The 27,004-nt window shown below is 42.7% G+C and overlaps 1 protein-coding gene across 2 annotated transcripts in view; it reads left to right on the forward strand.

Annotated features, from left to right (window-relative positions):
* The window catches only part of SEMA4B (semaphorin 4B), a 444,317-nt gene extending 425,888 nt beyond the window's left edge, over nucleotides 1-18,429 (forward strand). For both annotated transcript variants that reach the window (XM_089687631.1, XM_089687632.1), the window contains 10 exons: nucleotides 702-813; nucleotides 1,063-1,179; nucleotides 1,643-1,800; nucleotides 3,399-3,580; nucleotides 3,958-4,108; nucleotides 7,388-7,598; nucleotides 9,271-9,386; nucleotides 10,255-10,421; nucleotides 10,511-10,602; nucleotides 12,541-18,429. In XM_089687631.1, coding sequence (XP_089543757.1) covers nucleotides 702-813; nucleotides 1,063-1,179; nucleotides 1,643-1,800; nucleotides 3,399-3,580; nucleotides 3,958-4,108; nucleotides 7,388-7,598; nucleotides 9,271-9,386; nucleotides 10,255-10,421; nucleotides 10,511-10,602; nucleotides 12,541-13,331 — 2,097 coding nt within the window. In that variant the 3' untranslated portion in view covers nucleotides 13,332-18,429. The remainder of the gene's footprint in view (nucleotides 1-701; nucleotides 814-1,062; nucleotides 1,180-1,642; nucleotides 1,801-3,398; nucleotides 3,581-3,957; nucleotides 4,109-7,387; nucleotides 7,599-9,270; nucleotides 9,387-10,254; nucleotides 10,422-10,510; nucleotides 10,603-12,540) is intronic.
* The last annotated feature ends 8,575 nt before the right edge of the window (nucleotides 18,430-27,004 follow it).

Raw genomic sequence — 27,004 nt, forward strand, 5'->3', positions numbered from 1 at the left:
GTCAACTAGCTGTTACCCCATTGGCAAACTTCTGCCGCCATGGTCTGTTCTGTGCTTGGTAAGAGCACTGATTGGCTGCCTTTGCGTGAGCATGTAAAAGAGGGGTAGGTGTTAGGGGTTGTAACAATAATTTCATATGATGGCGGAAGCAAGCCTAAAGTTTTTTCACTTTAAATTTTTTACTTTAGATCAGGGGACTCCAACCTTTTCAGTACAAGGCCCACATCGTATATTGTACAAATAATTGTGGGAGGAAAAAAATTCCCTTCAGAGTCCCCCTTACATCAGCGTTCCTATTGGGGTCCCCCTTACATCACAGTCGCCATTAGAGTCTCCTTTTACATCAGGGTCCCAATCAAAATATCCCTTACATCAGAGTCTGCCCTCACATCAAGTACCCCATCAGAGTCCCCCCATGTCAGTGTCCCCATCAGATTCCCTCTAGCATCAAAGTCCCTATTAAAGTCCCCTTACATCAAAGTGGTTCACGTCAGAGTTTCCTTTACATCAGAGTGGTTCCCATCAGAGTGACCCTTACATCAGGTTACCCTTCACACTTCCCCCTTACATCAGAAGATACCATAGACATCCCCACATTGAGGACATTCCACTCCCCCTAGCTGGGGATCAGATAAAAATTTAAATCAACTGATCGCTGGCACTATGAAAGAATTGACACCGCTCTACCCTTTTACTTCCAGAGAATCAGTGATTTCACCTTGGAAAGGGACTCCAGTGGGAAGACAATCACAGAAGATGGAAAGGGACGATGTCCTTTCGATCCCGAATACAAGTCATCAGCCATCATGGTCGGTGAGTAGCTCCTTTTGAGGTCTTATACATTTAATGGAGACCCATTTGGGCTAATTGGAAAATGTGAAGAGCAAAGTGTGGTAAACCCATAGAAACTAACCAGAAGTGATATTTCCTTGTTCCAAAAGTTGAACATGAAATCTGGATGGTAGGAGATCCTGTACCTCATCTTTTCTCTTTAAAGTGCCATTTTCAAAAGCCTTCTTTGTGTTCATACTTATCACTATGTGCTTCTCTCTTGACTACCAGATGGGGACATGTATGGTGGCACCGTCAATAACTTCCAAGGGAACGAGCCCAGCATATACAAGAGCCAAGACAGCAAGATTATTCTGAAGACTGAGAACTCCTTGAACTGGCTCCAAGGTTAGCCTTTGATTTTCCTCCTTTGATAGGAATCTATTTGGGCAGAATGTCATAGCGTATGATATCCATACAGTAGAGACTATCTTTGAAGTATCTGCAACTTTTCCAGAGCTACAGACACTTGGCTGCTAAGCCGAATCCATTTGAGGTTTTCCTGTAGATCAAGCAGTGTGTGCTGGGGTTATTATGTAGAATTTGGCTTATAAACTGGTTAATTTACAGCATCCAGAAGGAAAAGGCATTTTATTCCATTCAAAGATAATTGTGCTGAATGGTTGTAATTTCAACTAAGTAAAACAGGGTGAGGGTTGTGTGATTATGCATGATGGCTTGTATCTGGTATGTAAATAAGAGCATTGCTGGACTATTATTCAGGCTGGGATGTGTGTTTGTGTTGCTACTATGATTAACTATGCCAAGGACCTGCTATTAAATTCATTAGCTATTGCTTTGTCATTAACAGATCCAGCTTTTGTTGGTTCAGCTCATATACAAGAGAGTCTTCCCAAAGGAAACCCTGTGGGGGATGATGATAAGATTTATTTCTTTTTCACGGAGACAGGAAAAGAGCTTAATTTTTTTGAAAACCCCCTTGTTTCCCGGATTGCCCGAGTGTGCAAGGTGAGGATAAGATGTACATCTTTTTACTTACTGCTTTTTTGTGTTTTTTTTTATGGTGGTTTGAAGCTGCCTTTATTAAATCTACTTTTGAAGTACATGTTATATAGGGCTTCTTGGTGCAACATCCAGATCCAACATGAACTTTCTTTAATTAAGTGCTTCAAAAAAGAAAATGTTTTACAGTAATCTAGGGCCAAACAGAACTTGACTTTCATAGGTTTGTAGTGCATAGGCTTCGTAGCTTATGCACGTGTTTGCAAATGTGTGCTAACTAAACCCGTTTTACCATGTCCGCAGTCTCTGACCATCTCTTGTATCATACCTGCGGTCTCTGACATCTCTTGTGTCATGTCTGTGTCTGTGGCCATCTCTGGTATCATGTCTGCGGTCTCTGACCATCTCCGGTCTCATGTCTGCAGTCTATGAACCATCTCTTGCATCATTGCATCATGTCTGCAGTCTCTGACCACCTCTTGTATTATGCCCATAGTCTTTTGGCAATATACCCAGTTATGTCTGCTGTCTCTGATGCTGAATATTCACTGAATTTTATGTGCGGCCCTTTGGTGATGTTGAGGGCTGCCCTTGAGGCTCCCCTTATCAAGAAAGTTGAATGTTACTGGCATAGACCAATTAAAGTTGCTCTCTGGGAAGTTACTGCAGAACATTTCTCTCCCTGGTCCCCCTGTTTGAACATGATGGGTGAGTGACCATGGAATTTCATAACAGATTGTGCTTATGGCATGGCCACATAAATGACGTTTAGGAAGATCCTTCATATATAGGAGGTGTTGACTAAAACACAATCATGTTGCCATTCTAAGGCACTGCCATAGATGAGCAACAGTCACTAACAAGGTAGAAACATGGAACTGCCATTGCTGACTTGTTTTTGGAGATGCAAGAGCTATCATCCTTATCCTTCCTTTACTACTTGATGAGTCACTGACCCAAAAACAGGTATGAGATGGACTTAGACTTCACTGGCAGCATGTTTGTTCAGGGTCAGTAGTTTACGAAGTAATAGAGTTCTAAAACCCAACTTTGGAGAAAGGGAAAGTCCTCCCTTGCAGAGGGGCTGCCCCCTCACTGCAAGGGTTAAATGCTCATTTAGGTCTAGGGAATCCCAAAATGCACTTTTACTTACCCGATTCTCAACCCACACACACCCAACTTCCCGGCAGCCAGCACTCTCCTATTCTTCCCTAAGCTCCTGTAGTGGACTGTCTCTCCATGTCTTCACATCTAATGCAGGGCATTGGACTTAAATATGCAATTAACCCTTGCATTATTGTAAGGGGGTTTTTGTCCTTTCCCTGGAGATCTGCTCTAGTGGCAACTATTGTTTGCACCTTCAAAAACAAATCCATGGTAGCAGCTCTCATATTCCTAGCATGACAGGTTTCCTACAGTGCACTCCATAAATACGCTGAAGCCATGTCTTCTTTTTTTTAGAATTAGGTTTGATGTGGACATGTATGTAGTTATTATAATGAATGTGTGTTCTTACCACCAGGAGATTAGAATGCCAATTTATATATGTTGTTAAAAAGGGGAAAACCGAAATGGTGAAAGTGATCATCTTTTTCCCCCTATAGGGTGATCTGGGAGGAGAACGTGTATTGCAGAGGAAGTGGACCACGTTCCTGAAGGCCCAGCTCCTGTGCACTCGTCCTGGAGATAACTTCCCATTCAATGTGCTACAGGATATGTTTGTGCTCACTCCAGGGGAGGACCATTGGGCCAGTACCATCTTCTATGGAGTCTTTACCTCTCAGTGGTAAGCAGAACGTGATTTGTATTCTTGCTGTGTGGAGCTGTGAGGACTTGTTGTCTTTGTCTTCACAGGTCCCTTGCTGAGACTTGACAACTCGCAATGTTTCTTTTCGTTGTTTATTAGATTCCAATATTGTTGTCTAGACTTCTGTCTTTTATTCTGTAATGGCCCCTTTTTGTCCTAATTTTGTGTTCTCACAGCATGTATGTCTGACCATGTATATAGAGGGTTACTGACATTTACTGGAATTAAAGGCAGATTGCTTAAATTAGAAACATGTCGTAGGCCTGTAGCATCTTTAAGATGCAAGTCTGTTTTGAAGCTGACAGCTCATTAGAGTGTATTGGACTTCATTTCTTAAAGGAATCTTTTCTCTCCAGGAATAATGGAGGTGTGGGCAGCTCGGCTGTGTGTGCCTTCTCTATGCACGATGTACAGAAGGCTTTCAATGGCCTCTATAAAGAAGTGAACCGGGAGTCTCAGCAATGGAGTACCTACACCCACTCTGTTCCCGAGCCACGACCTGGAGCTGTAAGTACTGACATTGCCCTCTTTCACAAAATTATTCTGAAAATTATTCTTATGTCTGGAGGAAAGAAGGGAAAGGGGAGACAGGACTGAAGCCTGAATAAGGTTCAGGAGGGAAGGATTTTCAATATGAAGTTAAGATAAATAAATAAATAAATAAATAAAGTAAAAATAAGCTCAGGAACACAGGGATACAACCTCAAACTAGCAGGAGGAAAGTTTAAAACTAAATTTTGGAAAGATATGGTTTAAAGAAAATTATATGTGTGTGTATATATGTGTTGGATGGATTCAATGGACCACTTGGAGTTTTTCCTGCCATCACTCTTCTACAAAATGCAGTCTTTCTTGTTATAGATGTTTCTTTCCCAGTGAATTTAAAAACCAAACATGGACATATTCGTAGCTGCATGGAAAGAGTTACAGGCAACAAAAATTGTTGATGGTTTTTCTTTCAAGAAAAATAAAAAACTTGCTAAATGTTGGAACTTTCCTGCAACCTAAGATGGATTTAATGGTAATACTACCCTCCAGTGGTAAGAAGCAGCAACTCGGCTGTTGATTGTATGTAGTACACTGCTCAAAAAAAAAACAGGAACACTTTGAGAACACATCAGATCTCAATGGGGAATCTCCTGCTGGATATCTATACTGATATGGACAGGGTTATGTGTTAGGAACGTAAGGATGTCCCATCTTTTGATGGAAATGAAAATGATAAACCTACAGAGGACTGAATTCAAAGACACCCCAAAAATCAAAGTGAAAAAATTATGCAGCAGGCCAGTCCATTTTGCTGAAATTTCATTGCAGTAACTCAAAATGGTACTCAGTAGTTTGCATGGCCCCCCCGTGCTTGTATGCATGCCTGACAATGTCGAGGCATGCTCCTAATGAGATGACGGATGGTGTCCTGGGGTATTTCCTCCCAAATCTGGACCAGGGCATCACTGAGCTCCTGGACAGTCTGAAGTGCAACCTGGCAGATGATATCCCAGAGGTGTTCTGTTGGAATTAGGTCAGGCAAGCATGGAGGCCATTCAATGGTATCAATTCCTTCATCCTCCAGGAACTGCCTGCATACTCTCGCCACATGAGGCCGGGCATTGTCATGCACCAGAAGGAACCCGGGACCCACTGCACCAGTGTAGGGTCTGACAATGGGTCCAAGGATTTCATCCTGTTACCTAATGGCAGTCAGGGTGCCATTGTTTAGCCTGTAGAGGTCTGTGTGTCCCTCCATGGATATGCCTCCCCAGACCATCAGCGACCCACCACCAAAACGGTCATGATGAACAATGTTACAGGCAGCATAACATTCTTCATGGCTTCTCCAGACCCTTTCACGTCTGCCATGTGTTCAGGGTGTACCTGCTCTCATCTGTGAAAAGCACAAGGCTGCCAATTCTGGTGTTCAATGGCAAATGCCAATCAAGCTCTATTGGGCCGGGTAGTGAACACAGGGCCCAATAGAGGATGTTGGGCCCTCAGGCCACCCTCATGAAGTCTGTTTCTGATTGTTTGGTCAGAGACATTCACACCAGTGGCCTGCTGGAGGTCATTTTGTAGCGCTCTGGCAGTGCTCAGCCTGTTGCTCCTTGCACAAAGGAGCAGATACCAGTCCTGCTGATAGGTTAAGGACCTTCTATGGCTCTGTCCAGCTCTCCTAGAGTAACTTCCTGTCTCCTGGAATCTCCTCCATGCTCTTGAGACTGTGCTGGGAGACAAAGCAAACCTTCTATCAATGGCACATATTAATGTGCCAGTCTGGAGGAGTTGGACTGCCTGTGCAACCTCTGTAGGGTCCAGGTATCGCCTCATGCTACCAGTAGTGACACTGACCCTAGCTAAATGCAAAACTAGTGAAAAACAGGCAGAAAAGAAGAGTAGGGAAAAAATGTCAGTGGCCTCCACCTGTAAAACCATTCTTGTTTTGGGGATCGTGTCATTGTTGCCCATCTAGTGCACCTGTTGTTAATTTAATTAACACCAAAGCAGCTGAAACTGATTAACATCCCCCTCTGCTACTTAACTGACCAGGTCAATATCCCAGGAGTTTATTTGACTTGATGCTATACTCTCATTAAAAAGTGCTTCTTTAATTCTTTCGAGCATTGTATTTTGTGGCTAAAGTCTAAATTCACACCTGAGTGTAGCATATTCAGGCAATTTAAAAGGCTTTTTTGGTACATTCTTCACATGTTTTTAGCAGTGATGTGCCGTACTGTAGCCTCTTTGGGGCAGGGGTTGTGTGTTTTTTTACCCTATAGACTTTTATTATAGGAGAGCCTGAAATTCTGTAAATTGTATTAAATGCTTACCATAAATTTCCTTTCCTGGAACCAATCCATAGCACCTTGCATGTGGTAGTATGCTGTCATGTTGGCACCGGGAAAATGGAAAAATGTATCAAATACTTATCATAATTTTCCTTTCCTGGCATCAATCCATGGCAGCATACTACCATATGTATGCTGTCGTGTTGGCGCCAGGAAATCACATTTTTTAAGTGTTCCCATCGAAGTCTGTGAGCCCAGAAACCATTTGCCTATAAAGAAGCTCCTGTATTTTTTTGAGTGATGGGTGCCCGAGTGCTTAGGTATGAAGAGTTTCCATGGCATTGTTAATGCTGAACATGTAGCTTTCAGCTACAAAATACTCAGGTGTGAACGGGGCGTAAAGCTGCTTTGTATACAGCAGAGCAAGTACTTGTCTGAGCTGCTTCTAGTCAATGGTCAGTAATTCTCTGGCCTTCTTGTACATTTGGGTCTATATTTTACCACTGCGCCATGCTGAAGCATCCATCATCTTTTATATTCCAAGTGAAAAGTGAAGCCAAACGTTTTTTAATTATTTTATTTTGTACAGCATGGAGAAGGTCTAAAACATCTGTTAGGTTGTTTTTGCTGTTTGTACCTCCATTAAGGACATGTCTCTCACTTAATGTCCCGGTGACTATGTGTCACCAGGACAGGAAGTGATGGAATCTCTCTCGTATGGGAGAGAGTGCCCAAAAGCACATGAATATAGTAGAATGGGGAGAGGTCTTAACATCTGCCAGATGTGATTTTTGGTTATTCTGGTCTTGGTGAAAATATCAGGACCCAGACAGCAGTAAAAACTTGACCGAGGTTTATCCATCATACCTATTCTACTGAAAAAACAAATAGGGCTGTGTTGAACTAGTTTCCAGTAGTATATTTCTGCTTGTGAATTGCTGTATTTAAAGTTCTTTGTCTTTCATGAAATGCCAATTAATTGAGTTGTTTCGATGTACAACAGTGCATTACCAACAAGGCAAGAAATATGAAGATCAACTCTTCACTTCAAATGCCGGACAGAGTGTTAAACTTCATCAAAGATCATTTTCTGATGGACAGTGCGGTACGGAGCCAACCGTTGCTCCTGCAGACACAAATGCGCTACCAGCAGATCAGTGTACAAAGGGTCAAGGGCCTCAAGAAAACCTATGATGTCATGTTCTTGGGAACAGGTAAGAGACAATGAAGATGTCAGACTTGTATCACCTCTCTTCTAAAAGACATTATATTTCTCTAAATTTGGTGGTAGAAGTACATGTGGAAATTAGATTACAGATTTGTAAAAGTCATACGTACATTTGAGATTTTTTTATTTTTTAATGAGTTATCAAATGGAAATATACAGTACATCCTGTAACCTCTAACTGCTACCGTATTTATAATATACCTTGTACTGATTGGACTTCAGCACAGGCAGCTTCTTATCAGATTAGGTTGCATATACTGCATATTACTGTGAATATTCTTTTCTGTGGCCAATAAAATTGGTCCTTCATCCATGGCAATGAGTTGTTCTATCCTGGTTCTTCCTTCATCCTTACAGTATTACATAAACTGAAAAATGTTTATCCTTTTTTAGGAATATACAATTTTTTTTTAATTGCGGGGCAGCACTTTCTATGTTCATGTCTAGGTGAAAATGACATAAGGCTGCCTCCTGGGATGTCCACATCACATGCCATGAGGCAGTGTTTTACTGAGAGGTACATTCATGCCTGAGATTCCACGCATGCACAGATGTGCCACAGGTGCCTAGGGCTTAGACTTGCGGCATATCTGTGCTCAAGAGAATACAAGCACATGCACACACATGGTACAGTTGTCTGCAAGGACCTGGCAGATTCCAGATCCCAAAAATCTGTCAGAGACCTGAAGATACCAGCACATTCACACATATGGTGCAGTTGTCTCCAGTGTCTCAGATACCAGATCCCAAAGACCTGGCAGAGACCCGCAGATACCTGTACATGCACACACATGTTGCAGTTGTCTGGCATCTGGGACATTGCAGACAACTGCACCATGTACAGTATGTGCAAGTATCCACAGGGATACATGTGCATGTATCTTTGCCAGGTCTTTGGCATCTGGTATCTGGTACATTCCAAAGGCCTGGCAGAGACTTGTGAATACGTGCGCACACATGGCACGGTTGTCTGCAGTGTTTCAAATCACAGATCCCAGTGACCTTCCAGAGACTTGTGAGTACATGCACACCTAAGGTACAGTAGTCTGCAGTGTCTCACATACCAGATCCCGAAGACCTGGCAAATACCAGATCCCAGTGACCTGACAGAAACCTGTGGATACCCATACATGCACACACGGTGCAGCTGTCTGCAATGTCCAAGATCCCTGATCCCAAAGACCTGGTAAAGACCTGTAGACAGGATATGGAAAGATGGCGGAAGAGGAGTCATAGGAAATGACCATATGGGATTGAAGATCCTTTTTAAATCAAATAATGCTGCTGCATTATAATACATTAGCCCTTTTTGGAATCTAAAATATTTGATTATATTGGACAGTAGTTACTACTACAGCTTTAGTAGCGCTTTCATTGTTATAACGCAAACAATTGATATGGTCTCCTACTGGGTATTCAGATAGCTGCTCTCATTGACGTTGGCATCTAGTAACTATTTTTTTCAGATTCTTGGTTTTAAAAACTGCACATCATTTGTACTGAACAATAGCAGTAACTTAAATTGTAATTCAATCTAAGTGCATTCTAAGATAAGCTATTTTTTTTTTAGTTTTCAACCCATTAAAAGTCCATTAAAAGGTAGCGGAGATTAAAGAAATGCGGATCTTTTTGCTAATATTGGTTGCCTTGATCTCTAGATGACGGAAGACTGCACAAAGCTGTCAGTGTAAATAAGAAAGTCTACATCATTGAGGAGATTCGGCTGTTCCCAGATACTGACTCAGTGCAGGAGTTGCTGCTTGATCACAGTAAGGTAGGAACATATATCAATGTCAGCACTTGATTAATGAACATGTAAAATATATCATGCTGCTATGTGCCCTTTGGTCAACCAACTATAAGAAATACAATGTTACATCCCATTAATGCAGCTGCATACACTCAAGTGTGATGTTGGATGCCACATTTTATGAAACTGAAACTCCACTCCAACCTAATAATTGCTTCTCTAGTATAGAGTGGATGTCCAGGATGATGCACTTAAAGGGATCCTGTGCTTTGTCTATACTGGACAGCAGTTTCATTTTAATGGCAGCCCCACATCTACTTTTACTTACCTTCCCTTTACTCCCACCATTGCACTGTTCTCTTTTGAAGGCAAAGTGGCATACCCCATACTTCTGGGTATGAGAGAGCATATGACTCACCCCCCTCCTCCTGTGTGACAGCTATGGTGCTTGATGGGTGAACACTCAGTCCCCCAGCTCTATCACATAGAGGCAAGGAGAGAATACTGAGCCCCTGTGTAAGCTTCAAGGTACAGCTTAGAGTTTACACAGGGCTTCTTCTTCTCACTACAATGGTCAGACAGGAATAAAAAATACATATAAGCATCTGTATGGGGCCATCATTAAGGCAAAACCTTGTTTAAAGCAAACCTGGGGCCATCCTGGTCACAAGCAGCTGTGTCCTGCATAATAGTTCAGGCACTGGGCATGAGTTTCAATTTTTAAAAAGAAGGGTCCTGCTTATCTGACACTGTAATAGACCAATGTTTCTTCCAAGGTGCTGTGTTGTAAACCATTTCTCACCTTGATATTTGCTGCAAAGGTGTCAGAGAAGTGCAGTTAAAAGAATTATGTTGATACATGGTAAATTGCTATTTTTTTTTCTCAACAAAGGGCTTGGTGTACGCCTCATCGCGATCCATGGTGGTGCAAGTGCCAGTCTCTAACTGCAGCATGTACGCAACCTGTGGAGAATGTGTCCTGTCACGTGATCCCTACTGTGCATGGAGCAAGAAGGGCTGTCGTAGTATCCATCACCATGTACACGAATCAAACTCCCAGTAAGTCATCAGTTTTAGCGTGTCCGCGTTCTTTGGTCTGGCTCCAACCCCAACAGTTTGTCAAGCATGGTTGTGTTCCTATGTTTCAGGCACTGGCTCCAGGACATAGAAAATGCAGATTCAAATCTCTGCGAGCAAAAGAATGGCACGGGACCTGGAGGACGAGTCAACATAGTAGATGGTAAGACTTCTTGATATTCCTATATTTTACACATGGTAAGTTTAACTGTTCATTTAGGTCTAGTGGAGAGTACAAGCATTTACTTAGATGACTTGTTGCTCCCCCATGCTCCAGCATTAAACTGTCTCTAGGAGCCATCACATCCTGTGCAGGGTTATGAACCCAGGAATTTGTGTTGATGACGTGAGGACCTTAGACCACTGGAGTATAGGAACCAGTATAGGGACCAGTTTAGCAGCATGGTGGAGCAGAGTATGGGTTTAAAAACTTCTTTTCTATGCCCCCTAGGTCTAAAAGAGCAGTTAACCTTTGCAGTATGGGTGCAACACAAGGGAGAATTTTCAAGTTTCCCAGAGTTGGGCTTTAAATTTGTTATACAACACAGCTAAACACTAGTGGCATTTAATATGATTGCCTAATATAACCCAAGTGCAGTTACATTAGAAAAGTGATGTGAAAAATATATTTATAGGGTCCCCATGTCTGCACAAGTCATACGATTGTGGAAGACAAACAAAAATTGTAGATATGTTTGGCCACCCAGTTCTCAGCATGTCATAACTGTCAGTGGTTAGGATAGGCAATGCCATTGCACTTCTTCCACTAAGTGCATTAAACTTAAAGCGGAACGTCACTCAAAACGTGATGTCCTGCTGGCTTACAGGTAATGACTTACAGGTTTTTTTTGGGGGGAGGGGTAGAGCGAGTACTAATTGTTATTGGTACTCGGTCCCACTTCTGCAATCCTCACCTAGATAAGGAGGACATCCCTTGCCCTGCACCTTCCCTCTGAAATCCTCTTGGGATATGCAAAACATCCCAGCAGGCTGCAGGACCATTCACAAAGCATTGCATGAGCTTGAGCATGCACAGTGCGAAGCCGGCTCTGGTTTCTAAGTAAGCTAGAGCCAGTTTCCTGTACCCGAGATGGAAACACTGGTGACCCTCAGCAGTAAGAAGAATCGGCTGCAAGGAAAACAGCACTGGATCTCTTTAAGGCAAACAGAATTATTCTGATTTGGGAGAACAGCTAAAAGGGTTAGCAGTTTCTAAACTGAGATATATTAAATTTACATAGCAATGTAAACATCTCTGCCATTAGAAAGTCGTGTGAACCCATGGCATGCTTTTAGAGGAAACCTGTCATTGGAGAAACATGAAAGCTGCTATTGCTGTCCTCTCTTTCTAAATAGGATATCATAGTATGTGGATAAAGACTTCTAATTTTTCTAATCTACATATTTGATGTGGGACAGAGACTCAGAAACTACCTAAGCCCGTGGTTTAGCATAACAGCATGGGAACTAGAAGTTTCTGAAGAAAATCAACCATGACATCCCCATATTTTACTTTAAAACTGAGCAGATGCCAAGCTGAGATTCACTTGTTGTTCTCTCTTTCATGAAAGCCTTTTAGCTAAAGAAGGTCCTTTCTTTAGGACTATATGGAGGAACCCGAATAATAAGTGGGGTGTGCATATTTTGTGGAAAACACGGTACCTATATGTGTCATTATGCAGTCATCTAGCAGTAGACATTTTATCAAATTGTGGCAATAACTGGACAATGCAACTGCTACAGGATATACCAAAATTAAACAAAAAAAAAAATAGTATGGGCTTAATTTTGAAATATAAATTGCAGACCTACACAAATAAGCCTATGGCGGGTGAAATGTGTTAGAGGTCATGGTTCTGGAGGGGATGGGCCTGAAGCCTTCCTGTCACATTTTGCAGTTGAGCAGCTTTCAGTGTGCGCTGCCATCTCTCCCTGGTATGCTTCTGAGTACGTGGGGTGACTGAATACGTAGAGCTTGGGGTGGCGTTACATGTTCAATTGAGGCTCAGTAAATTGCCAAGAACTAGTTTTTGTAATTAAGTAAAAGTGATCATTTTGAATGCTTAATAATTGATGTTCTATATTTTTTTCCCATTAACAGAACAGCCACAGTGTAAAAAGATTGTACTGCAACCAAATAACGCAACCACTCTGCCGTGTAATTTGTTGTCCAACTTAGCAATTCGCCAGTGGCTCCACAATGGCAAAGTCATTGATTCCTCCTATTTTGTTCTGGAATCCGGAGATCTGATCCTTGTCAACAGCCCTGAAAGGTTGGGAACGTACGAATGTTGGTCAGTAGAATACGATTTCAGGAAATTAATGGCCATGTACTGTATGGAGACAGATGGTCCCGTAAAGCCAACTACTCCAAGACCTCACACTGAAGTGAGCTTTAAGAAAGTTAGTGCCATCGATAAGCTGGTCAACTCCTCCAAATTTGTGTCTGTCTCAGAGAGCCATACAGCTAAACTTCTGTCAAAATCATACTGGAATGAATTTTTAATCATGACTGTCCTTTTTGTGGTAGTGTTAGTCATTTTAACACTGTTCATCTTATATAAGCATCGGAGTGGAATGAAGTCCATCCTGAAGCCAGTAAAACATGATAAGCCAGCCAAGAAGATCCGTAGTAATGGCAAACAGACAGAAAGTTTGCCATTAAATGGAACAAGCGCTCCAATGCCACAAGCGGACCATAAAGGCTATCAGACCCTGAACGACAACTACATTATCAATACTCCTGTTCATGATCCTTTGGTTGCTAGTAAAATTGTTTCAGAATCTGAAAAAAGGCCGCTAAATGTTAAGGACACTGTTATAGAGGTCACATCAGTAAGCCCAAGACCCAGAGTACGACTGGGATCCGAAATACGGGATTCTGTGGTATGAGAGCTTACTATACAGGGAGATAATCCTTTCTGAACTTATAACGCCAAAAGGGACCACAAGTATTTTATGTGTGTGCATGCAAGTTGGATTATGACAATGGTACATTTTTTAATTGTCAACCCAAGCTACCTAAATCCATGGACAGCTTCTGTGTGCAGAGAGCATAAAAGTCTACATTGTGGAATGATAAGATGTCATCTGTTACATTGCCATGATTGCCAGACTCTGAAGGAGACTTGTGTTTGGAAAAGTACATACTTGGTCTGAGGGTAGCACATTTCCATTGCACCTGCCATTGTATAATTCATGCATATGGACCATCTTTTTTTAGTTAGATTGCACACAATGATAACTCGTATTGGTGGTATCATCCCAGCACTGTGGCCAGTCAAAAAAGACCAGAACAGGAGTAAAGGAGTAAATGGCACAAAGAACAAGAAGTTCCTAAAAAGTTGTGGAAATATTATGGTACCTGTGAAAAGTCTGTACATCACTGTCTGGACTAAAAAGAATGCCACAAAAGAAGCCACGACTATGGCACCAATATGGACATGCACATTTTCTACGAGACGAAGCACAATTAAATGTGGCACAATACTGAAGCCATGATTAGTAATGGACAGAATTTAGCTACTAGCCAGTGGCAATACTCTACAAGACAACACCTCACCAAGCAGGAGAACAAGTAGTCCATCATGAACATCTGTCAGATGATCTCAGTGTTCCTCTCTCCTCTTCGTTGACCATTTTGTTAAACATACTGTTGACATTATTCTATAGGGAGATTTTTTTTTTTTAATTTAAATATTTTATTATTTCTCCTTTCTGGTGTTCATTTTCTTTTTTTGATAATGTGAATCCAGGAATTGGTGTTTGATGCCTACAACCAGCTACAATCTGCCTAAGTATAAAGGGTACACAAGTGTATCTTAATGTGTGAATCACTTACTGAAGACAGCAAAGACCTTGCGTATGTAAATATTGTAAAGGGACTTTTTTTTTTTTTTTTTTTTGTATTTGGGATGTTTGTTTCCATTTGTTTTCATAAATGTGTATATAGGATATGTTTAAAAGGGAGTATGTGCTGACAGTGGGAAAAAGCAGTTTTGTATACGTTCAACGGTACAATCCCCATTTGCCTGTCACGCCTTAGAACTGCTAGTGCCTTCATCATACAGACACCGGACAGGTCATGCACAAGTGACATACTACGTACTCTACTCCAGCCTTTCTCAACCAGGGTTCCTCCAGAGGTTTCTAAGGGTTCCTTGGGCAATGAGCAACTTCTGCCTCTCAGATGAGTAACCGCTGGCAATGATGATCTTTTTAACTATCTGCAAGGGGGGATTCTTCCCAATGACCACAAATGAAGGGAGTATTTTCCTTAACAATCATCATACTAATGTACTGTGAGCTGTAGATATAGTAAATAGTAGCAGGGGGTTCTTGAGCCTGGAAAGTTATTTCAAGGGTTCCCCCATGTTAAGAAGGTTGAGAAAGGCTGCTCTACTCTTTTCTGGAATAACATATCTTGGAGGAAAGAGAAATCAGGGCTGTTGTCCATAGCAGTGAATCGGACTTTGGCTTTCCTTTTTCTGTCCTGCACTAGAAGAATAAATGGGGGAAAACTGGAGCACTCAGAATCTGGTGCAGTTTTGCATGGTAACCAATCAACTTCTAACTTCAACTTGTTCATTTAGGCTTTGACAATAAAACCTGGAAGCTGATTGGTTGCTCTGCAGAGCTGCACCAGATTTTGCATGCTCCAGTTTTAGTAAATCTACCCCCATAGGTCTGACTAGCTGTGATGGGCAAGATCTCTCTCTTTTATTTGCTGTTATTTTTATATATAAAAGACCAATTGGGTATTTTTATCCATATATCTGATAACAATGACTGTGTGGTGTTTGAAAGTAGATATTGCATACTCACACACACACATTTTACGTGGCTAGAGCGTCGCTTCTCTGACTTACTGCTATGACCTCTAAGCAGTATTTTTACAAATCATGGTAATCCTCAGACTACTATGTACAGTATAAAGTAGCTTCTCAGGTTCTTAGGAAACCCATGCTGCTATCATCACGGTATTCACCTTAAATATAGACCAGCTGGAGCCATTCTTTGGGTTGCGTTGAGAGGCCTCACTTAAGCATCTACAAAACTTGTGTAGGAATTGATAGCAAACAATCAAAAATTAGCTTTCTAGGTAGTCTTAATAGCTTACTAGACTGCCACCTTTTGTGGTATGGAGACTGTTGACGTTCATTGCACTAGGTGTATTAACATCCAACGTGTAATGAAAACACATGAAACAAGCCTGTAGATCTGCGCAGTGAAAGAGTGATATTTACTATGCACACTTAGGGGTCTATCAAAAACAAAAAAAAAATGCATAGCCATTTGTCCAATGGCTCTGCATGTACATTCATTTTGTATCAACTTAAAAAAAATTGTTCTTTAGGCTACTTTTTCTTTCGATAGAATGTTATTTTATTATCGACATTAGTAAATTACTTCATTTGGCCGCATTCACACTGTGACGCTCAAAAAGTTTTTGTTCCCCCTACAGGAGTTTTCAGCAGCAAAAAATCACATGAATGTGTGTTCCCATATCTGGTGTTAATGTATTCTATTGGCCAGAATTCTGCTCATGTGTTAGCATGTGCTAAATTGAAATTTTATTTCCGCTTTTGAGTGTTTTTATGCCTAAAAGCTCCTCTCCTTTTCTTTGCCTGTAAACTGCATATAGTGTGCATAGACACATAGGCTAACATGGAGGGGAGTTAACAGGCAGATAAAATAAAAGATGAAAACCGCTCAAACTCCTGTAGGAGTAGCTTCTTTGAGCTGCAGTGTGCATAAGGCTTTTTGGCCACTAGATAGAGCCGAGGAGCATAGGAAATACATATGTCTTTGTAACAAGAGATACCATGTAACATTCCTAGAGAACACTGGAGGGAATTAGCAGATAAATGGTTACCTTTTATTCCAGTGTTCTTTAGAATTTACCTCTTTATCTCTTTTTACGAAGACATATATTTTCTATGCTCCTCAGCTCCATCTACTGGCCATAATGCAGTATATTCCTACTGCCCTTAATCAACAAACTTTCTTTCAGAAGAGAGAATAGCCTGAAGAACATTCACTTTTGCCCAATTCACAAGGAACAAACGTACAGGCAAATATACTGGACAAAAGGCTTTTAAATTTTTATTTTTTTTTAATAAATAGACCCCTCAAATCCATTTATCACATGGGACTGTTTTATTTTAGGTACCCCTTGAAGCTTCTCCCAAGTACCCTGTGAGTTTGTGTACATTTATTACAAGAAACATTCATCAGTAAAAAAAATATTTATTTAGATCTATTTCACATTCTATTTATTAGCAAAAATCGAAATGGTTTGATTATTCTAAGCATCAGCACCCCAAGGGAACATGTGGGTGAGAACCTGTCTGCGGCTGGGTTCACACTGGCAGTACACTAATGTGCTATGCCACACAGCAAGGTGCGTTGGGCTAACACAGACTATTCAACAAATTGCATCATAAATGGTGCATGTACTATTTTTTGTATCACAGGCCATCACAATGCATGGTAGTGCTTTACCTTGCGTTGTTGCATGCTGCAATGCACGTCTTTTGCCAAGGGATGACATTAAGGGCTTGTTCACACCAGCCTGCATGTTAAAACATGTGCGCTGGTGTATATTATTTAGGGACAATTGCTACAATGCATGGCACTGTTTCAAACTTCGACCAGTGTTAGGATGCATATTTCATACCTACAGGGCCGCTGGAAACCACTGTAGCAGTCTTCACTACTAGTATTATCCACAAAACCTTTGGGGCCCATTCCCATAGAATGCCTTGTGTTATCTGACTAGATGAGGTGAAGATTGGGCCATCAAGTTCCCTTCTATCCACCTCATTTAATCACAGAACATCTTGTATTCATTAAGAAAAATACAAGTCATTCTGTGAATTGAAGTGGTGTCAGGCAGTGTGCAGAAGGTAGACCCTTTGCATGGGACCTAGAAGATTGTTGCTACCACTGTAGTAGAGCCAAAAGACACAATGATTGTCAGCTTCCCCAACAGCCCATCAGGTATGAAATATGTATACTTAACACGGTCCAATGTAGGTCTGCAATCAAGTTCATACGTGGAGTTCAGCATCAAGGATGAATGGCATCACAGCACACCACCGCCCAACACATGCATTACTGCAGCACAACAGTCTCAACCCAGCCTTAGGCTGGCCATACACTATACAATTTTCTGTCCAATTTCCTTTAGATTTACCTTCAACTATGTAGCACAAGGGCCTGCCTAAATGGATACAATTGAAAGTGTTGTTTAGATTAGACCTCATATTATATGGTTTGTGGTCAATCTAAAATAAAAATCTCAAGAAAATTGTGTAATGTTTGGCCAGCCTTAGGGAACTCTTCATAAACTTACCTCCTGCTCATCCACCAACAGTGCCGGTTGCTCATTACTATAAAATGAACACATGAGGGTCAGTCAGTATGGGAGCCTACAAAACCACAAACATTGGTAGTGTCAGCAGAACATATTTTGGGGAAACTACTTTAGAACAATGTACTATAACCTTTGAATGTACAGTATTAAGTTATGACCTAAAGCACATTATCAAATCCATGTAAGTGAACTCTTGTAGCAAAAAGTAAAAGGTACTCAGTGTCCTAGACACAAATCTTCAGTTACTAACTGGTGTGTAAATGTTCTACCAAACTGTGAGCCAGACAAAAGGGTGTAGTGTGTGGAGTAAGGTGACACTAGACTCTGCTTGGCAGGGATTTCTCAAAGTAAAAAGGACCACTTGAGCTCAGATACAAGCGTACCTGTGCTAGTAAAAGGACTATACTGTGCACCTTATCATAATGCATGCTTGGAAGCTCCCCATCTGTTGTAAATATCGAAGTTCAGCTTTTCCGTGCCAAAACCCTTAGTCTGTGGTGTAGGTGTGTCCTGATGTACAAAGTCTGCTTCTTCCTGTTGTTTGCAGTATATGTACAATTTTCATTTTTTATTACAGCACTTTATTTTTAATAAAATTTTTGAAAGTTACAATCCTCGTGGTTTTTTTGTGCTTTCTAAAATGTAGCTATGTGTACCTTTCCTCTGCAGAGTGAAGCTAGGGCAGGCTTGACAGTCTCATAATGAATCTAATAGATAGACATAGGTTCAGGCATGTTTGGATCCTAGTCTAGACCCAACTGACCGATTCCACCAGGAATCTGTACTGTACTGGGCCAATCATCAGTGGCATAGGCATACCCTGCCCCCCGTAGCTTCAGGCAAAAACGCCCCATGCATACGTGCAGCTGTGGGCAGGGAATGCCTCGGATGCTTATGGTTGGCTCAGTACAGGCGACAGGTTCCTGTCGAGATTGCTTGGGTGGGTTTGGACTAGGATCTAAACGTGCCTGAGCTCATCCCTAGTCATAGACACTCTTCCAAATTCCGTTGCGCCTCCACATGACATATTCATGTTCCTGTCATAAACATGGAGGGTGTCCATACCATGGAAATTCCATCTTCATTGCAAGGACACTGTTGGCTCTATAGCCAACAGCATCCTAGCAACAGGTGATTAATTCCTGACCACATTCAGATGGCTTATGTCATTATCCAAATATGGCCTTATTTGAACAATTATGCCAACTTGGGATGGTGACTGATATTGGTGTCCTTAACCGAGTATGGCCATGGCCTTAGCCATATTTGGACAATGACTACAGCCAACATCCTTGCCCCTTAGGGAATGCTACCTGATGCTGGTGATGTCATTACCCAAATATGGCCATATTTGAACAACTATGCCAACAATTATGTCAACTTGGGATGCTGGCTTATGTTGGTGTCCTTAATCGAGTATGGCCATGGCCTTAGCCATATTTGGACAATGACGTCAGCCAACATCCTTGCCCTTAGGGAATGCTACCTGATGCTGGTGATGTTATTATGCAAATATGGCCTTGCCATTTTTGGCCAATTATGTCCGCCAGCATCACCACCCAGTCAGCTGTCAAGTGGGGAATATCCCAGCCAGACGCTGAATGGGGCTGGATAGGAGTTATTGGTTGCTAGTAAGCAAGCAGGTACCAATGTCTCAGCAACATCGTACCTATGTGAGAGACTATCACATGAAGAACAGATTCCCGGCACCTTTGCCAAACTCTAAGCACTGGCGTCTCTCTGCACACCAACTCAGAGTTGGTCTTAATTACCACTAAATTGCTTATCTCAAACTGGTGGTAATTCTTTTAGAATCTGTCTCAGCCATAGCAACAGGTTCTAGAAGCTGCAGTAATAAGAAGTACCGGAAACTGGCACACAGCTTTCATAAATTAGACATATGCCATGTTAAGGTGGCCATAATGTCCTCTTATTACTGATTTCCCCCCAATATAGTACATACAATCAGTATAGGGATTTTAAATTTGGCCCCTGACAATATCTACATGAATTATCAGCACTTGACAATTTCAAAGTACATCTTTAAAAAAAGTAGCTTTTGGTATTTTCATTTGAACTTTTACAAGCTCATTAATTGGTTTTATATATAAGCATTTATTACAGGGTGCACCTATTACATTCATTTTACAAAGCATACTGCCTGCATGCTGGGATATACACTTTACGCATAACTGACCAAATGGTGTCCTTAGGCTAGTACTACATGGCTGATTTTAACTTCTTGCTACTTGGAGAAAAGTAACCACTTGCTGGTAGTCACCTCATTAGTCTATAGAAACAGGAGATTTTGAATGGATCATTTATGCTATATTATCATTGCAAGTAATCACAAATGATTGCCAAACATATGGAATATATGGCTCCTTGTGGAATAAGCTACAGCATGCAGTGGCATCTTGCAGCAATCAATTGCACCTGATTGGAGAGCTTTGTATCATCAGGCTAGATTGATTGGTGCTACTTATGTAACTTTCTCACATTTATCAAATTAGGAAGAAAAACAAATCATGAGCGGGGAACCCTACTAAAATTGGAGCAGCCTGAATCTGGAGATGCAACCAATCAGCTTCTAGCTTCAAACTTGTTCAGTTAAGTTTTGAAAACGAAAGCTAGAAGCTGAATGGTTGCCATGTAGAGCTGCTCCAGTCTTAATAAATCCCCCCAATGTATTTTAGTACTGAAAATAAAAAAACTGCACATGCTATTTAATAGCAAATTCACTTCACTTTGATTTCATTAACACTCATCTGGATTGGAGTAAGTCCTCGTTCACACGGGTCATCTGTGCGAAGGGCCATGTATGCCTGCACAGGTCTTCCATACATTCACCTGCAGGCAGTAACATTCATGTCAATTGGAATGCAGCGGATGCATGGACACAACCACTGGTCCCTATTTGCAGGTGCATATCCCTGACTGCCCGAAGTGTGTGTTCCTAGTTCTCAGACCCTCGGTCAATCAGAAAAATTAGTCATTGTTATTGTCATGTTAACTAACGCATATCGGTGCTGTTACGCTCTGTGCATCAAAAAAACTCTGGTTATACAAGGGTTAACAAGCAAATAAAAATGAATAGAGTATTCTAACACAAGCATCACTGTGAACAATAACACTAAGGGAACCCTGTTAGAAAGAAGGCTTAGTGTTCATTTCTGTATATCAGGATAATACACAATATCTTCTATATCTCCTCCCCAGGACCCATTAATAGCCTCCAGAGTCCCAGCAGCAGATGTCCAATGTACCAATGAGAGGAATCAGTGTTTAAATGAACACAGACATTAGAATATAATCATTGATGAAGAAATAACACAACAGCTGACACGGTTTTAAAATGTACACATACACCTTCTTAGCATTTGCTACTGATCATTTGTCCAAAAACAATACCAGCTAGCTGAAAATTTTTTCAGCAGCGGAGCTTGCCCTTTGCCATATACTGCCTGACTACTCAGTTTCTGAAGAGTGTTATTTAAATGTTTGTATAACTATTTCTCCAACAAATACAGCATAATTGAATGTTATTCATTCATGAAAAAAATAGATTGGTTAGGGAAAATACCACATTATGGCCACTAGATGGAGCAGAGGATCACAGGAATACATATGATCCTCAGCTCCATCTACTGGCCATAATGCAGTATTTTCCCATTCACACAGAGTGGTTTGGAAAATACTGCATTATGGTCAGTAGAAGGAGCTGAAGATCATATGTATTCCTGTAATCCTCATCTCCATCTAGTGGCCATAATGTAGTATTTTCCCAACCAGTCTGTGTGTGAATGAAAACTCCACTTGTTTAGGAAATAGAAGAACTTTTGATTTTGCCACATTTGCACAGTATGGATGTACTAGCAGTTTCGCGGGACAAATATCTTTGCAATCTATAAGAATACACCCCTTGTACCGAGGTAAAACTGGCCAGGTTTTTGGTCTGGTTCTAAGGATTTTTTTTTATCAGAGAGGCCAAGTTATATGAATGGTTGTAGCCAGGAGCAACAGTTTATTTATTACGAAATGTATACATGTGCAATGTAGAAGCAAGTTATTGAATTGAAATTACTGGTTGAAATCACATTGGCTGCAGACAGTTACTGTGTCAGTACTTCTCATTGCACTCAGAGGTGGGTATAATATAATAAAAAAATAAAAAAATAAAAATCTAAAAAGATGTGCATTCTATTCTGTCATTCTTTTCTAAGTAATAATCTTTGGGGACACACTTCTGCTAATATAACTATGTATGTATGTGTAGCTCTAAGTCAGTCATCATAATATTGAGGCAGACAGCTGCACGTCACAATCAAATAATGCCACTGTTAATAAATCAACAGAGAAAATATATGTGGTCATTTGAAATCCACCACGTTAAAACTGAAAAAAAAAAATGAAAAAAGACAACATAAAATAATTTCTATGTCAAACAACAAAAAAAGAAAAATTTCCAGCTCTAACTTGCCAGCCAGCCTGCAAACAAACCGAATTAACCTAACAGTATGCGTTACAAACAGGGGTTTAGTTAGCACACATGCGTAAGCTGCAGACCCTCATCACGGCACCCCAGTATTCTGTAGTTCCTAACTCTCCAATTGTAAGAGCCCCCATAGTAGAAGCACATGTATTTAATGGATAGACCAAGGGCAGGTGAACCTGAGGGAGCCCACCCCTCCTTAAAGGTACAGGAGAGCACTGGACACCCAGCATGTAGCACAATGGCCACTAAGGTGTCCAGTGCACCCCCTCACCAACAATTCAACAGTACAAAAAATGGCCGCTGCCCCAGTCTATAACTGGCCTTCAGAGCAAGGAGCACATGGTAGGGCAACGCATCTCAAATAAAGAAGGAGGATGTGTTTTGGATGCAGGAAAAAATACACTGTACTGCATGTAGTGTGAACCAGCCCTAAATGTGCAGCAATTATCAGGCGGCATGCCCACCAAATGCTACACATGCAAGTCAATGGATAAGGGCCACAAACACCTGCGAAGCAGCACAATGGTTGGCAAAAATGGAGTTAAAACAGGCTGTGAGGAATCGCAGCACCTCCTCACCACCTGTCAGAAGCCTCTGAAAAACGTGATCCAAAATGCAGTTTAGGCTTTAGAGGCAAAGAAGATTTAGATGCACATCTAAATCTACCCGTATGTTGTCAACTGGATGCAGCCAATTTAAAAATGCCAGTAGGATGCATTATCTTTAGACCCCTTTCACACAGGTGTCAGGCTCTATCAGCTCTCAGAAATGTGGCTTTTTTTTAAGGGATATTTTACATTTGAATGCTATAGGACAACCACCTGCCAGCCACTTGACATACGATGGTGCGGCCGCTGTCACTTTAAAGCATTGCTAAACCCACAACAGTAAAATCAGTCTGTAGATGCAGTAAAGCATGCTTGTTATACTCACTGTGGAACCTAAGGAGTTAACCCTCCACATTGTGTAAAATTGCTGTTTGATCCTGTCTTCTCTGATCTTCCCGTTCTTCCAGTGTCTCCCTCTTATATCCTGACAAGACATATCGTGTGGAGATATTCTGCACATGCTTTGTTTGGTGTGTATTACAAGCACAAGGCCAATCAGCAGTGTCCAGACAGAGGTGAGGGGATCTGCATCCTCCTTAAGCAGAAAGAAAACTCCTCCTACACGCTTTAACCAGTGCTTTGCACTGATAGAAGTCACAAGACTGCTCTAACTGCTGATGAGAAAAGGTATTTAGCAGTTTATAATTACTAAAATAATTGCATTTCCATGTTCTGTGTACTGTGGGAGACCAGATATAGTGAATGCAGGGTTCTGGGTTTAATAGCACTTTAATGGGACATTTCTGCAAGCAGCACTACTTGTCAAACTCCATATGCCAATTTAAAATTGGTGCATTGCTTCCGCGGTGATGTGAACATACTTAAGTAGTTGCCATGTCATTGTAAGTGGACAGCTGGGGGGGTGGTAAAAACGCATCCCTCCGGTTTGAAACTTAGCCGTACTGAAAAGGAATCTAGTTTCTAGTGACAGGACTTAGCTGCATTTTCTTTAATTGTCTCTACAAGAGAAAGTATAACCAGATAGATCAATGTCATCCTGATGAACCAAAACATTCTCCCGAGGACCAGTGTGCAGCCCACTAGAATAAGGAATAATCATCTCCTTTTGGGGATTTGTTGAGTGTAGGAGACATAAATACTGTACCTTCTGTTCTAAGGCTGGCCATGGATGATTTGGTTTTTTTTCAAATCAGCCACAGGACTAATCAAAAAGAAAGCAAACAGATCCCCTCCCCCATCCACACAAACAAAATGGATGGAGAAATCCCCCCACCCCACTGTGATACTGTATTCAGCCAGTGGAGATTCCTCTGCTGTTAGAATACACTGATCAGCACTGCAGCTACTGACTGGATACAAAGTTACCAATATTCCCATTTGGCAAAAGGCAATCATTAGATCAGCTTCTGTCTAGCAGGATCAGACAATAATGACATACAGACAATAATGAGAGAGGAGAGCGAGCGAGGAGAGAAGAGGAAAGGGAGAGAGGAGAGCGAGCGAGGAGAGAAGAGGAAAGGGAGAGAGGAGAGCGAGCGAGGAGAGAAGAGGAAAGCGAGAGAGGAGAGCGAGCGAGGAGAGAAGAGGAAAGCGAGAGAGGAGAGCGAGCGAGGAGAGAAGAGGAAAGCGAGAGAGGAGAGCGAGCGAGGAGAGAAGAGGAAAGCGAGCGAGGAGAGCGAGCGAGGAGAGAAGAGGAAAGCGAGCGAGGAGAGCGAGCGAGGAGAGAAGAGGAAAGCGAGCGAGGAGAGCGAGCGAGGAGAGAAGAGGAAAGGGAGAGAGGAGAGCGAGCGAGGAGAGAAGAGGAAAGGGAGAGAGGAGAGCGAGCGAGGAGAGAAGAGGAGAGCGAGCGAGGAGAGCGAGCGAGGAGAGAAGAGGAGAGCGAGCGAGGAGAGCGAGCGAGGAGAGAAGAGGAAAGGGAGAGAGGAGAGCGAGCGAGGAGAGAAGAGGAAAGGGAGAGAGGAGAGCGAGCGAGGAGAGAAGAGGAAAGGGAGAGAGGAGAGCGAGCGGAGAGAAGAGGAAAGGGAGAGAGGAGAGCGAGCGGAGAGAAGAGGAGAGCGAGCGGAGAGAAGAGGAGAGCGAGCGGAGAGAAGAGGAGAGCGAGAGAGAAGAGCGAGCGGAGAGAAGAGGAAAGCGAGAGAGAAGAGCGAGCGGAGAGAAGAGGAAAGCGAGAGAGAAGAGCGAGCGGAGAGAAGAGGAAAGCGAGAGAGAAAAGCGAGCGGAGAGAAGAGGAAAGCGAGAGAGGAGAGCGAGCGGAGGGAAGAGGAGAGCGGAGGGAAGAGGAGAGCGGAGGGAAGAGGAGAGCGAGAGGAGAGAAGAGGAGAGCGAGAGGAGAGAAGAGGAAAGCGAGAGAGGAGAGCGAGTGGAGAGAAGAGGAGAGCGAGAGAAGAGGAAAGCGAGAGAAGAGGAAAGCGAGAGAAGAGGAAAGCGAGAGAAGAGGAAAGCGAGAGAAGAGGAAAGCGAGAGAAGAGGAAAGCGAGAGAAGAGGAAAGCGAGAGAAGAGGAAAGCGAGAGAAGAGGAAAGCGAGAGAAGAGGAAAGCGAGAGAAGAGGAAAGCGAGAGAAGAGGAAAGCGAGAGAAGAGGAAAGCGAGAGAAGAGAGCGAGCGAGAGAAGAGGAGAGCGAGAGAGAAGAGGAGAGCGAGAGAAGAGAGCGAGCGAGCGAGAAGAGGAAAGCGAGAGAAGAGAGCGAGCGAGCGAGAAGAGGAAAGCGAGAGAAGAGAGCGAGCGAGAGAGAAGAGGAAAGCGAGAGAAGAGAGCGAGCGAGAGAGAAGAGGAAAGCGAGAGAAGAGAGCGAGCGAGAGAGAAGAGGAAAGCGAGAGAAGAGAGCGAGCGAGAGAGAAGAGGAAAGCGAGAGAAGAGAGCGAGCGAGAAGAGGAAAGCAAGCGAGAAGAGGAAAGCGAGCGAGGAGAGGAAAGCGAGAGAGGAGAGGAAAGCGAGAGAGGAGAGGAAAGCGAGAGAGGAGAGGAAAGCGAGAGAGGAGAGGAAAGCGAGAGAGGAGAGGAAAGCGAGAGAGGAGAGGAAAGCGAGAGAGGAGAGGAAAGCGAGAGAGAAGAGGAAAGCGAGAGAGAAGAGGAAAGCGAGAGAGAAGAGGAAAGCGAGAGAGAAGAGGAAAGCGAGAGAGAAGAGGAAAGCGAGAGAGAAGAGGAAAGCAAGAGAAGAGAGCGAGCGAGGGAAGAGAGCGAGCGAGAGAAGAGAGCGAGCGAGGGAAGAGAGCGAGCGAGAGAAGAGAGCGAGCGAGAGAAGAGAGCGAGCGAGAGAAGAGGAAAGCGAGAGAAGAGGAAAGCGAGAGAGAAGAGGAAAGCGAGAGAGAAGAGGAAAGCGAGAGAGAAGAGGAAAGCGAGAGAGAAGAGGAAAGCAAGAGAAGAGAGCGAGCGAGGGAAGAGAGCGAGCGAGAGAAGAGAGCGAGCGAGGGAAGAGAGCGAGCGAGAGAAGAGAGCGAGCGAGAGAAGAGAGCGAGCGAGAGAAGAGGAAAGCGAGAGAAGAGGAAAGCGAGAGAAGAGGAAAGCGAGAGAAGAGGAAAGCGAGCGAAGAGGAAAGCGAGCGAAGAGGAAAGCGAGCGAAGAGGAAAGCGAGCGAAGAGGAAAGCGAGCGAAGAGAGAAGAGGAAAGTAAGAGGAGAGCAAGCAGAGAGAAGAGGAAAGCGAGGGAAGAGGAAAGCGAGAGGAGAGCAAGCAGAGAGAAGAGGAAAGCGAGGGAAGAGGAAAGCGAGAGGAGAGAAGAGGAAAGCGAGAGAAGAGGAAAGCGAGCGGAGAGAAGAGGAAAGCAAGAGAGAAGAACGAGCGGAGAGAAGAGGAAAGCAAGAGAGAAGAACGAGCAGAGAGAAGAGGAAAGCGAGAGAGAAGAACGAGCGGAGAGAAGAGGAAAGCGAGAGAGAAGAACGAGCGGAGAGAAGAGGAAAGCGAGAGAGAAGAACGAGCGGAGAGAAGAGGAAAGCGAGAGAGGAAAGCGAGAGAGGAGAGCGAGCGGAGAGAAGAGGAAAGCAAGAGAGGAGAGCGAGTGGAGAGAAGAGGAAAGCAAGAGAGGAGAGCGAGTGGAGAGAAGAGGAAAGCGAGAGAAGAAAAAAAGCGAGAGAAGAGAAGAGAGCGAGCGAGAAGAGGAAAGCAAGAGAGGAGAGCGAGTGGAGAGA

The sequence above is a fragment of the Staurois parvus genome, unplaced genomic scaffold (assembly GCF_062004578.1).
Source record: "Staurois parvus isolate SC_StPar_1 unplaced genomic scaffold, SC_StPar_1.0 ptg000432l, whole genome shotgun sequence".
NCBI lineage: Eukaryota > Metazoa > Chordata > Amphibia > Anura > Ranidae > Staurois > Staurois parvus.